This window comes from Lemur catta, chromosome 1 (assembly GCF_020740605.2).
Source record: "Lemur catta isolate mLemCat1 chromosome 1, mLemCat1.pri, whole genome shotgun sequence".
Lineage (NCBI taxonomy): Eukaryota > Metazoa > Chordata > Mammalia > Primates > Lemuridae > Lemur > Lemur catta.
The window spans coordinates 242,888,833-242,901,477 of record NC_059128.1 but is presented as its reverse complement, the minus strand read 5'-3'; the positions used below and the strand labels follow the sequence as shown (position 1 = coordinate 242,901,477).

The 12,645-nt window shown below is 38.1% G+C and overlaps 1 protein-coding gene and 1 non-coding gene across 2 annotated transcripts in view; both read right to left on the bottom strand.

Moving 5' to 3' along the window:
- Positions 1–6,657: 6,657 nt before the first annotated feature.
- Positions 6,658–12,645, bottom strand: part of LOC123649042 — a 57,748-nt gene continuing 51,760 nt past the window's right edge. The window contains 3 exon segments of the mRNA XM_045566994.1: positions 6,658–6,794; positions 8,948–9,188; positions 11,165–11,391. Coding sequence (XP_045422950.1) covers positions 9,171–9,188; positions 11,165–11,391 — 245 coding nt within the window. The 3' untranslated portion in view covers positions 6,658–6,794; positions 8,948–9,170.
- On the bottom strand, positions 8,424–8,618 carry LOC123631015. The gene has a single exon (XR_006732912.1). It is a non-coding gene; the product is annotated as a U2 spliceosomal RNA (small nuclear RNA).

Sequence of the window (12,645 nt, the reverse complement as noted above, 5' to 3'; positions counted from 1 at the left end):
GTATATATGTCTAAAAAATAGATTTACATGTATGAGGATATATATCAAAATATTAACTGATTATATTAGGATTATGGATGGAAACTAATTTGGTGATTACCAGGAGCTGAGGCAGGAGTGAGAAGATTGGGTAGATGCTGGTCATATGATAAAAAATTTTAGGAGGAATAAGTTCAAGAGATGCATTGTACAATATGGTGACTATAGTTCGTAACAATGTATTATGACAATTGCTAATTGTTCTCACCACAAAAAAGATAATTATGTGAGGTAATAAATGATTTAGTTATTTTATAATATATACATATTTCAAAACATCATGTTGTACACCATACATATATGCAATTTTTAGGTCAATAAAAAACTTTTTTAAAAAGTAAAAAATGAGCAAAGAAAGAATGGAAGAGGGAAAAGAAGGAGGAAATGGAAAGGAGAGAAGAAAGTTGGTAAACAATAAGAACAAATCGGGATACATCATTTTACCAGACTTCAAGCTATACTGCAAGGCCATAGTAACCAAAACAGCATGCTACTAGCACAAGAACAGAGACATAGACCAATGGATCAGAACAGAGAACTCAGATATAAAACCATCCTCTTATTGCCATCTGATCTTTGACAAAGCAGACAAAAACATATATGGGGAAAAGAATCCCCATTCAATAAATGGTGCTGGGAAAATTGGATAGTCACATGTAGAAGACTGAAACAAGATTCACACCTCTCACCACTCATAAAAATTAATTCACCATGGATAACAGACTTAAACCTAAGGCAGGAAACTAAGAATTCTAGAAGAAAATGTTGGAAAAACTCTTATAGATATCAGCCTAAGCAACGAATTTATGAAAAACACCCGAAAGGTAATCACAGCAACAATAAAAACAAATAAATGGGACCTGATTAAAGTAAAAAGCTTCTGCACAGCCAAGGAAACAATCAGTAGAGTGAACAGACAACCTACAGAATGGGAGAAAATATTCATATGCTATACATCCAATAAAAGGCTAATAACCAGAATCTACAAAGAACTCAAGCAAATCAACAAGAAAACATCAAACAACCCCATTAAAGAGCAGGCAAAAGACATGAACAGAAGGTTTTCAAAAGAAGATAGACTAATGGCCAATAAATATATGAAAAAATGCTCAAAGTCTCTAATCATCAGGGAAATGCAAATCAAAACCACAATGAGATGTCACCTAACTACAGTGAGAATGGCTATTATCAAAAAGTCCCAAACAACAGATGCTGGCATGGATACAGAGAGAAAGGAACACTTATACACTGTTGGTGGAACTGCAAACTAGTACAACCTCTATGGAAAGGAGTATGGAGATAACTCAAAGAACTAAAAGTAGAACTACGATTTGATCCAGTGATCCCACTACCAGGTATCTACCCAAAGGAAATAAAGACATTTTATAAAAAAGACACTTGCACTCAAATATTTATAGCAGCACTATTCACAGTCACAAAGATGTGGAAACAACCCAAATGTCCTTCAATACATGAGTGGATTAATAAAATGTGGTATATGCATACTATGGAGTACTACTCAGCCATAAAAAATGGTGAGTTAATACCCTTTGTAACAACCTGGATGGAACTGGAGACCATCCTTCTAAGCAAAGTATTTCAAGAATGGAAAAACAAACACCACATGTACTCACTATTAAACTGGAACTAATCAATCAATACTCGTACACAAATGGTAGTAAAACTCAGCGGAAACCAAGCAAGTGGGGGCGGGGAGGAGGGGATGGGTAAATTCACACCTAATGGGTACAGTGTATGCTATCTTGGTGATGGGCACACTTATAACTTTGACTCAACTGGCACAAAAGCAATTCATGTAACCAAAACATTTGTACCCCTGCAATACTCTGAAATAGAAATTTAAAAAAAAGAGAGAAACGAAAAAGAAAAAAAAGAAAAAGGTTGGGAGAGAATATAAAAATTAATTGGAGGAAATACAAAAGGGGAAGATAAAATGAAAGTGACAATTGAAGAGTAACATCTACAAAGACCAATTAATGTTACCTATATGTGCAAAGCATTCTCATAAGTGTTTTACAACAACTGTCTCATTTTATTTTTAGAACGACTCTCTGAGGTTGGTATTTTAGTGTCCCTATTTAACAAATGAGAAAACTAAAGACCTCAGAGTTTCAGTGATTGCTCCCAGACCATGTGCTCCTTCTCTTTAATGAGGTATGTCCTGGGACGTCCAATCCTCTGTGAGTCTTGCTTTGGCCTGATTTGTCTTCTTGGGAGTGTGATGTTACTATTAATATTCCACACCTCTGACCCTCTAAGATTATAAAATAAATGAACAGAATATCTGCTTCTTGACTGATGTCCTCTCTCTTGTTATTATTTTCCATCATTCTGTGAATCAAGCAGGCTTAATAAGGCCCAGAATAACCTACTATAAAGAGAAATGCCTGGGTCTAATATTAATACCACATTCATATTTTCCAAACTAAAAGCTAAATCATTAATTTCAAGACATTATATGTATAAATTTAGTACATATAACATTTTTAAAATACAAAAACAAAATCACAAAACAATTTTTTGAAATGCATAAAATCAAATATAATGTTTGCCCAGAATATTAATATCGTCACCATAAATACCTGATACCTGTGTTGCCATCATTTAATAAGAAAAATTTTCCCAAAAAAATGTTAAATAGGAAAAGTGGCTGCTGTGGAGTTTTATATTTTCCTCACTATTTGGTGAAAAGAGCTCTGGGTTGGTAGTCAGAGGGTCTGGGTTAAGCTCCTGCCTTGTCAGCTATGTACTCAGCCCCAGCTCCTAAATTCTCTGGGTGTTAGTTTTCTCCCATCCAAGTATTAACCAGGCCCAATGCTGCTTAGCTTCTGAGATCAGATAAGACCAGGCATGTTCAGGGTGGTGTGGCCGCTGACAAGGGTGTTAGTTTACTAATCTATAAAATGAGGATTTGGGCAATATGGTTGCAAAGATTTTATGATTATATTGCTTATAAAAAATAAGGTACAGTGCTCTTTTGTGATAAGAATTAGGTCATAATGCACTTCAAAATTAGCGACACTTAAGGTTTCTAATACCTTTGGTTGAAAAAAAATCACGTCTATCATGGTCGTTGACTTTTCCTTGGTGCCGTAAATCACAAGAGTAATATTAATGATAAAGGATCACACTGAGGAAAAGGAAGCAAAATAGCCATATATAATTGTCAAGTTAGTGAATGCTATTCACTTTATTGTTTTGTGATATTTTTGTGTATAATATGCCACAGTCAACAGTTCAATCAAAATTGAGATGATTGAAAGGCACTGATTTGCATGGCAGCATGGTAAAGTGTCATTCTAGTGTACGCCTTTAATAGGGAGTTTCAGGTGAGCTGGTGGGGAGGCAGAGGGTATGGAGGGAAGAGAGGAAATAATTACTCAATAGTTTTTGGAAACCACACTTCAAATAAGGTCAAATCATACCAATAATTTACCATGTTAAGATTCAATAACTCGCTATTTAAGATAACTTTTCCCAGCTTAAAGGTATGGAAATCTTGAAAAGCGGAAAACTTAAGAAAAAATTTAAAAATTAAATTTTAAAAAAGCTATATTTTTCAAATCAGTTAATGTGCCTTCAGCTTCATGTAACAGAATGTACTGCTAAAAGTGGCTTAAAAATAGGAGTCTATTACTTTACAACCAACAAGTCTGGAGAAAAACATTCCCATGTTTGTTAGAGCAGCTCAACAATTTTGTCAGGAGTGTGGTACCCTCACACTTGCAAGATGGTTCCTTCTGTTCCAAACACAACATGTAAATATGACACTACCTAGGCCCCCAAAATATATCAGATTTTGTAACGTGTATTTGTACTTAATATTGTACCATAAGCATTTATTCCATAGCAAGTCTTTTGAAATTTAATTTTATTTTATTTTATTTATTTATTTATTTTGAGACAGAGTCTCACTTTTTTGCCTGAGCTAGAGTGCCATGGTGTGAGCCTAGCTCACAGCACCCTCAAACTCCTGGGCTCAAGCAATCCTTCTGCCTCAGCCTCCCGAGTAGCTGGGACTACAGGCATGCGTCACCATGCCCAGCTAATTTTTCCTATATATTTTTAGTTGTCCAGCTAATTTCTTTCTTTTTTTTTTTTAGTAGAGACAGGGTTTCGGTCTTGCTGAGGCTGGTCTTGAACTCCTGACCTCGAGTGATCCGCCCCCCTCAGCCTCCCAGAGTGTTAGGATTATAGGCATGAGCCACCGTGCCTGGCCTGAAATTTTATTTTAAATGGTGACATATATTCCATGCAAAAGAAACTACTACAATTTACTTCATTTGTAATAAACAGCATTCTTTTCATTTATGGAATACCTGGCTATTAAGAAATGTATATTAGAAGCTTTACCCAAATACCTCTAATCCTTAAAACAATCTTATAAAATAGCTATTATCATTATGATTTTACAAATACGAAAACTGAAACTCCGAAAGCTTAAATCTTACCTGATATTCCTGCAGGTAAGTTGCAGAACAGGCAATTTGAGCGCAGCCACAACTGATTCCCAAACCAACATTCATAATGATATTTATTCAACACCATTGGGGGGATAAAGAAAACAAAACCCAAAGGAACAGACAAATTCATAATTTATAAACACAGTATTAGCTAAGTTTATTATTGAGCAAAACCAAACCAAACAAAAAGCCTGAATTCTTGCAGGTTGCCAGCAAGTGGTTATAAAACTATCATGGCTATTTAGAGCTATTTATATGGGATTAAAGCTGCAGTCCATCATTGCACTTCAGTAAACTGTCAGCAGTTATTTAATTTGCATCAGTAGCTATGTTGAGCTTACTCTGACATCCTGTTTTTCATAATTCTTGATTAGGCTTACTCTGACATTTTCTTCTTCATAAATCTTTATCAGCACTTCCTACGGTTGCCCAGCACCGTAACTAGCACATATAATTAGTCATATTCTTCATCATTCCTCAGTAAGGTTAAATTGAGTTCAGTTTCTCACAGTATCCCACTGTTAAAAGCTCCTGATTTGACTCTCATATAGCAAAATAAATTTCATTAGCCAGTAGAAAATCCTGTGAAATATACATAAATGTATATAAAAATGTGGTACTTCTTGTAGCAGGTTGGCCCATATCTTCAAATAGATGACAACCAAATAGTCTGTTTGTTCTGAAAAGCACCAGGAAGGCCATACAGTATCTTCAGGCATCAGCAGGTAAATGGAATACATGAATAAAAAAGAAAAAATAAGAGGGAAGAGGGAAGCAGTGAAAGAAGGGAGAGATGTATATGTAGGGCAAAGGAAGGGGAAAGTGGACAGTGCTGTCATTGTTGTCAGTTCTGCTATGACAGAATAAATTCTAGAACAGACTGAAAAAAAGTACGAGGAAAATGTTTCTGGGCAGCCAAAAGGACTAGCAGAGACTAAGCCAAAGTGCTGTCACATTGCATCATTCCAGTTTCCCTTCTCCGAGGACACTTCCCTCTCTCCTCCCCACCAAGGGACTCGGACACTTGATTATAGAGTCCCTGAACAGTTTCAGGCCCTTTAGGCCCAGTCTCACTTATTTCCCTACCCCCTTCCAGGACGTGCTCCAAAAGGCTTTCCTGATATGTCACCTCCTTCCTGCCAGTGACCAGCCCCACCTCTTGTTTCCCCTCCCCCGTGCCATTCCTGCCTGTGGCACGGGTGATTCTGGGAGAAAGGTGATGTAAACAGGTTCCCTCTGGACTCGACACAGCAAAGCCAAGTAGGAAATGATGCTGGCAGCTTTCCTTGTGAGGTCAGATACTTACACAAAAGTGCTGACAGATGGCAGATGGGAAATCAGAGTCCCTTAGAGGGCAGGAAACATTCACAGAGACTCCCAGCCTCCTTTCTTTGTCCTCTGCCATAGTTATGAGGGTCAATGAAGGAGAAAATTCACCCCATTCTGCCCGGCCAGACCAAGATATTGTGTTGGATTAGACTTCTTGGTGTTTCTTTGGCCCATCCTGATATAAACCTTTGGGAGGGACTGGGGGAATTCATACATTAACTTTAGTTTTATTTTCGTGACTAACAAGAAAACAGTGCTGTTTTATGTTTTCTTCATTCTAGATTAGTAATACTTTCACTTAACACCTTGTTAATAATATGTAAAATTGATTTATGGCACGGCTTCTTCTACTCATCTTTCTCTTGTCCTAAATAAATCCCAAACTTTTAGCATATAAATTTATAAAATGTATAACTGTATTTAAAAAGCAGATCATAGATCTGCTTTTCATTTGGGCTCTCACATGTCCTAGCAGAATGACATTGAATAAATTGGTTAATTTATTTAAACATCACTGAATTTCTTCATCACCAAAATGAAGGTGACGATGTCTACCTCAAAGGGTTGTAAGTGTTTATGACAGAGTGTAAGTCCCTCCATCAAGTGTAAGGCATGGAGTGACTGAGTAGAAGTATTAGTTCCCTTTCCTCTCTCTCTAACCCCTCAGCCCAAAAGAGTATAGATTTTTCTTTTGGTTTGTTTTTCAACAAATCAACAAATGCTTTGAAGAATTAAAATATTAATACTACTCTCAGAGAACTTATAATCTAGTTGGGGATATAACATTAAGTCACAGGGAACAGTATAAGAAAAATTCAAGAGTGTTTATTAAGTAATCAATTGTGTAATGTGTGATTCAGCTTATTTGATTACAATTAAGAAAAAATGGACTGAGATTTTCTGTCAGGTAGCTCTTTCCTCTTCTAGAATCTTCTAGGTATTCTGTGGAATGAGAAGTAAGTCTAGGTTGAGGTTGATTATATAAAAATATTAGTTTATATTTTTCCACATAAAAGTAGACTGACAGGTATACTTGATACATTTTTAGGGGTGCTCTAGACAAAATCCTACTAATCCCCTGAGCTCTAGCCCAAACTCTCTTTCAAAAATTAAAAAAAAAATACTTTTAAAAGTCCACGTAGAATTAACCTTTCCTTCCATCCCTCTGATATCCATAACACTTTGCTCCCACCTTGTGCCTATCATGATGACTGTGAAAGTATTTTTTTGTGTGTGTGTGTGACAGAGTTTCACTCTGTCACCCAGGCTGGAGTACAGTGGCACCATCATAGCTCACTGCAACCTCAAACTCCTGGGTTCCAGCAATCCTCCAGCCTCAGCCTTTTGAGCACCTGGAACTACAGATGCATGCCACCATGCCTGGCTAGTTTTTAATTTTTTCATTGAGAGAGGGTCCCACTATGTTGCTCAGGCTGATCTCAAACTTATAGCATTAAGTGATCCTCCCATCTTGGCCTCCCAAAGTGCTGGATTACAGGTGTGAGCTACTGCTTCCATCCCTAGTATTCTGTATACATACATTTTCCATGCTTTTTCACAGTCATTAAAAGATTCCATCAGAAATTTATGAAACAAAAATTTCCAAGCTCCCTCCTACTCTCACTTACCAAAGAATCAGATACACTATCAAATACACCAAGAATAATAAATTTTTTAAAAATGCAAATTCCCCTTTGGAACACTTTGATCCTCATAGGATTGATATTCTACAGGAAAAATATAAGAAAATATCAGACTTCTCTTATCTTTAATGCAGTCTTTGAAAAATATTTGCATTCTAGGCCTGGCGCAGTGGCTCACACCTGTAATCCTAGCACTCTGGGAGGCTGAGGTGGGCAGATCATTTGAACTCAGGAGTTCGAGACCAGCCTGACCAAGAGCAAGAGCCCATCTCTACTAAAAATAGAAAGAAATTAGCCAAACAACTAAAAATAGAAAAAATTAGCCGGGCATGGTGGTGCATACCTGTAGTCCCAGCTACTCAGGAGGCTGAGACAGGAGGATCTCTTGAGCCCAGGAGTTTGAGGTTGCTGTGAGCTAGGCTGATGCCATGGCACTCTAGCCTAGGCAAGAGAGTGAGACTCTGTCTCAAAAAAAAAAAAAAAAAAAATTAAAATTAAAAAAAAGAAAAATATTTGCATTCTTAAAAGTATTTTCATATGACTTATGAGAGTCATGTTCCTTTTTGGACACCTAATACAAAATCAGCATGTTATTATCTCTATAGAAACCATTTTTCCATGTGTCACTGGATGATGCTTTTACTACACCCTAACGACATGTGATGCTTTTCCTCTCAAGAATCAGAAAAAGTAGTAAGTGTGGCAAACAGACAACAATTATCCTCTGGATAAGAACCAAATAAGCTCAAAATTAAAGAAGAGAATAAAAGGACTTACACATACTATGCTTACTATGTACCAGACACTTTTCAAAACATTTCATAATTAACTCATTGTATCTTTACAGCAGTCTTCTGGGGTAGGTGTAAATGCCCTTATTTTGTAAATGAGAAAAGTGGGATGAGAGAGATGAAGTCATTTTCCCAAGGTCACAGTGCCAGTAAACGAAGGAACTAGGATTCAAACAGGCAATCAGACTCAACACCTAAATGAGCATTCCCAAACCAAAGTTTCATCATTATTGCTGAATTTTGAGCAAGCACAGTAGAATCTTTATGTAGTATAATTAAACTGGTAAGAATAGATACTACCCTTGATCTTAGCTGAAAGGCCCAGAAGGGATAGAATCTTTACTTAGTATAATTAAACAATGAAATATTCTGTTTAGCTAAAAATTTGTTTAAAAATGCATTGCTGTAAATCTCTCTTTAAAGTAAATTAATCTTTTTCTTATAAATGTCATATGTATGTTTGTATATAAATTATATATATATTACATATATAATTGTGTGTGTGTGTGTATATATAATATACATATATATATATATAAAATATTCATCTGAGTTCTCCAGAGAAACAGAACCAATAGGATGTGTATGTGCATATCAGTGTGTGTGTGTGTGTGTGTGTGTGTGTGTGTATACATGGGGTGATTTTGAGGAATTGGCTCACCTGATAATGGAGGCTGGCAAGTCTAAAATCTGCAGGATGGGCCAGCAGGCTAGAGATCAAGGAAGAGATGATGGTACGGTTCTTGTCTGAAGGCCATCTGCTGGAGAATTCTCTCTTGCTTGGGGGAAACTGGTCTTTTGTTCTATTCAATTATTGGAATGAGATCCACTTCATCCCTTTAAACAATCTGCTTACTCAAAGTCCACCAATTTAAATGCTAATTTCATCCATAACCACTCCCCTACAGAAACATCAGGAATGATGATTGATCACATATCTAGACACTGTGGCCCAATCAATACATAAAATTAACTATCTCATATATGTATATATCTATCATATATATACCCATCATATATTTACAAACTTTTTCATAAAGGAATGATGACATTCTTATAATACCTTAGGAATCATGAATGGGAACATTGAAATCACTGGTCAAGGGCTTACAATATAGAAAGCATTGGGTCAAATTCTGTACTGACCACTAGACATAACCAGGAATTTGGTTTCATGAACAAATTCTGAGTATTAGCTTTTCTTGTGATTTACCTTTGTCCTAAAGCTTGAGGACAAACAAAACAAAAATCAGATTAAGATTTTTAAAATAAAATGACACATTTCTGCATATGAATTATCTATTCCAGCTCTTTAGCTCTCTAGCTGTCCCTATCCAGCTACCTATCTACGCATCCATCCATCCACCCACCCATCTATCCATCCAGAGCGACTTAGAAGTTGGTCTACATTATTCCTAAGCTAGAACTGGAAATAGGGCAGACTAGATAAGACATGATGACTTCTTTGCTTTCTAAAGGGAAGATGACCGGACCTCTCACCAACTCCCCCCCCAAAATTACACACAAATTATTTAAATAAGTGGTGTGGTTTCTCCCAAAATGTTACGGGTAGCCTTCGTGACAGGAATTTATCTAAAGCACTGGTGCAAACACTCTCCAGAGGGCATACCAGACAATCCATTGGGATTCAAGTAGAATATGCTAGATTAGAATATATTAGAATATGTTTTACTTAAAATATAAAAAATCATATTCATATTGATACTTGCCCTTGTGATTGAATGAAAGAGAGCCTAAAGGACAAGTGGATGGCACACAATGACAAGTGGAGGATAATGGCACCATTGTTCACTGGTTTGCTACATATGGCAGCTTAGATGACAGCTTAGATAAAGCAGAGTGAAGCCATTGACTGCCAGCTGACCAGGAAAGCATAAGTAAGACCATGTGAGACCAATAGAAGAACTTTGCAGCTCAGTCCAGTCCAAAATGACAACCCAGAGTATCAGAAGTTGATAAATAAATGATTGTTATTTTAAGCCACTAAATTTTGGAGTGGTTGTTTACACAATAAAAACTGACACGGAAATTAGTACCTGGAAGTGGGTGGCTTTTGTAACAAAAACCTAAAACGTGGCTTTGGGCTTTTGAATTGAGCAAAGACTAAAAAAAAAAAAAAAAAATTTAGAACACTGGTAGCAAAAGCTGGAAAAAGAAAGGGTGAGCAAACTATTAGTGGTAGCTGGAAAAAAAAAATGAGGAAATTGTTATAACAGGCCAGAAAAGTGGTAACATATATCATGAAGTTAAAAACAATTGGCAAAATAATTGCTTGCGGTAATTTGGAAGGTTAAAAAAAGTTTTTAATGAATTCATGGATCATGCAAGATGATTTCCTGGCAAAATGTTGAAAATGTCAATTGGTTTCATTCAGCTAAAAGAGCTAAGGAAAGAATTTAGAGGGAATATACAAAGCTAGCACTTGACGTAAAAGATAAAACTTTCTCATCCCTAATCTCTCTCTCTCTCTCTCTTTTTTTTAAGCAACGCATTCCAAACCTACCTAATCTCTTTAGCTAGTAAAAATTTTCAAAGTGAAAGAGGCCAAAGATCATATCAAGGGTGTAGCTATTAAAACTTAACTAAGATATTTGAAATATTTACGGTAGTATCTAGTACCACCGGTCTCCAACAGTTTTGGCACTGGGGACCGGCTTCATGGAAGACGATCCTTCCACGGATGCCAGACGCCGTGAGGGTGGGTCTGGGGGCGCGGGGGATGACCCAAGCCACCACATTCGTTGTGCAGTCAACAGTCAAACCTCTCTGCCAATGACAATCTGCGTTTGCAGGCGCTGGCCAGCGCCAGCACCACCGCCCCAGCTCCACCCCAGATAATGAGGCACCAGATTCTCACCAGGAGTGGGAAACCTGGATCCCTGGCGTTCGCAGTCCGCAGTAGGATTCGTGATCCTAGGAGAATCCAATGAGGCTGCTGATCTGGCAGGAGGCGGAGCCCACGTGGTGATGCAAGCGCGATGGGAGCGGCAGCAAAACCATGGAAGCCTCCTTCGCCGTCACCCCCCTCCTGCCACAGGGCCCGGCCTCTAACAGGCCAGGGAGGACCCGCAGGGGGTCTGTGACCTGCGGGTTAGGGACCAGAGTAGTAAACCCCCTCAACTAAAAACCTGAGGATAAGAATCTTAAGTGTGTTGTCCCAGAGTCAGCTGACATGCCCACAAAATTCTGTCTCAAAAGAATTGTGGGTATAACTTTTCTTGAACCAAATAGAACCAAGTTTTTCCTTCTGGAAAAGGAACAACATCTCATAAGACAGAGCCAAGAGCTCAGAAGGTGGAGCTTAGAGCCTCAGAGAACAGTGGAGTGAGGATGTGAAAGCAGGCCTACAAGGACTATTTCTAGCCCCTGGAATGAGAAGACCTTGCAACAGATGCTAGAGGATTTCAGGATTGTTATGGACCAGTGGCTAATCTGTTTCACATTCTTCATTCTCTCAGATGGGACTATCTACTGCATCTCTGCTTCATCATAATATATGGGGAATGCTAGGAACAGGTGGTTTTTTTAGTTCATAGGCTTCTAGAACAAGAAGAGCCACATCTGAAGAGACTCGTCTGATCTGATTTAGATTACAGGATCCCAGGCTAACATGCCATTATTCGATGAGACTCTTGGGGTCTGAAAAGTAAAAGGAATGGTACTTATTGTGGCCAAAGGGTATGAAGAATGGGAATTGTTTAAAAAAAAAAAAAGTGTGCTCTCTTTGATTCTAACGGATGCTAATTGCTTCTGTAAATATGGTTTGCTGACCTAGCTTAAGTGAAGCCGAGACGGCCATAACAGGCCCCGATGGTCGTAACAGGCCTTGCTGATAAAGGGCTGGAGAGTCCAGGGTCCCTCCAGCCAATTAACCAGATAAGAAGGGCAAGGCATAATCAGAAGCCTGTCCCGCAACTTAAAAAAAAAACCAACCAATCAGGAGCCAAGACAATCAGCTACTTTTGAAAGAGCAAATGAATTAAGGGAGGAAGGGGGGATCCATCGCCCCCTGCACGTACTCTGCTAAAAAAAGGTATAAAAGACATGTGCCCCTGCTGTGCGGGGTTCCTGCCCATGGAAAGAGACCACTGCGTTGGTGCTCGGGGCTTGGACCCTAGCTCGAGCTAGTCAATAAAACTCCTTTGCCTTTTTGCAGCCTCAGTGACTCTGTCTTTCTGTTCCCGGGGCCGAGGGGAACAGGCTCTAACAGGTAGACTGTGCTAGATTGCAAAAATGGATCATCTTTGTAGCTTCTTCCATCAAAAGATATTGTCTGTTTGTCCACCCCTTGAATATGGGCTGGTCTTGTGACTTATTTCACCAGGAATATGCAGCAGA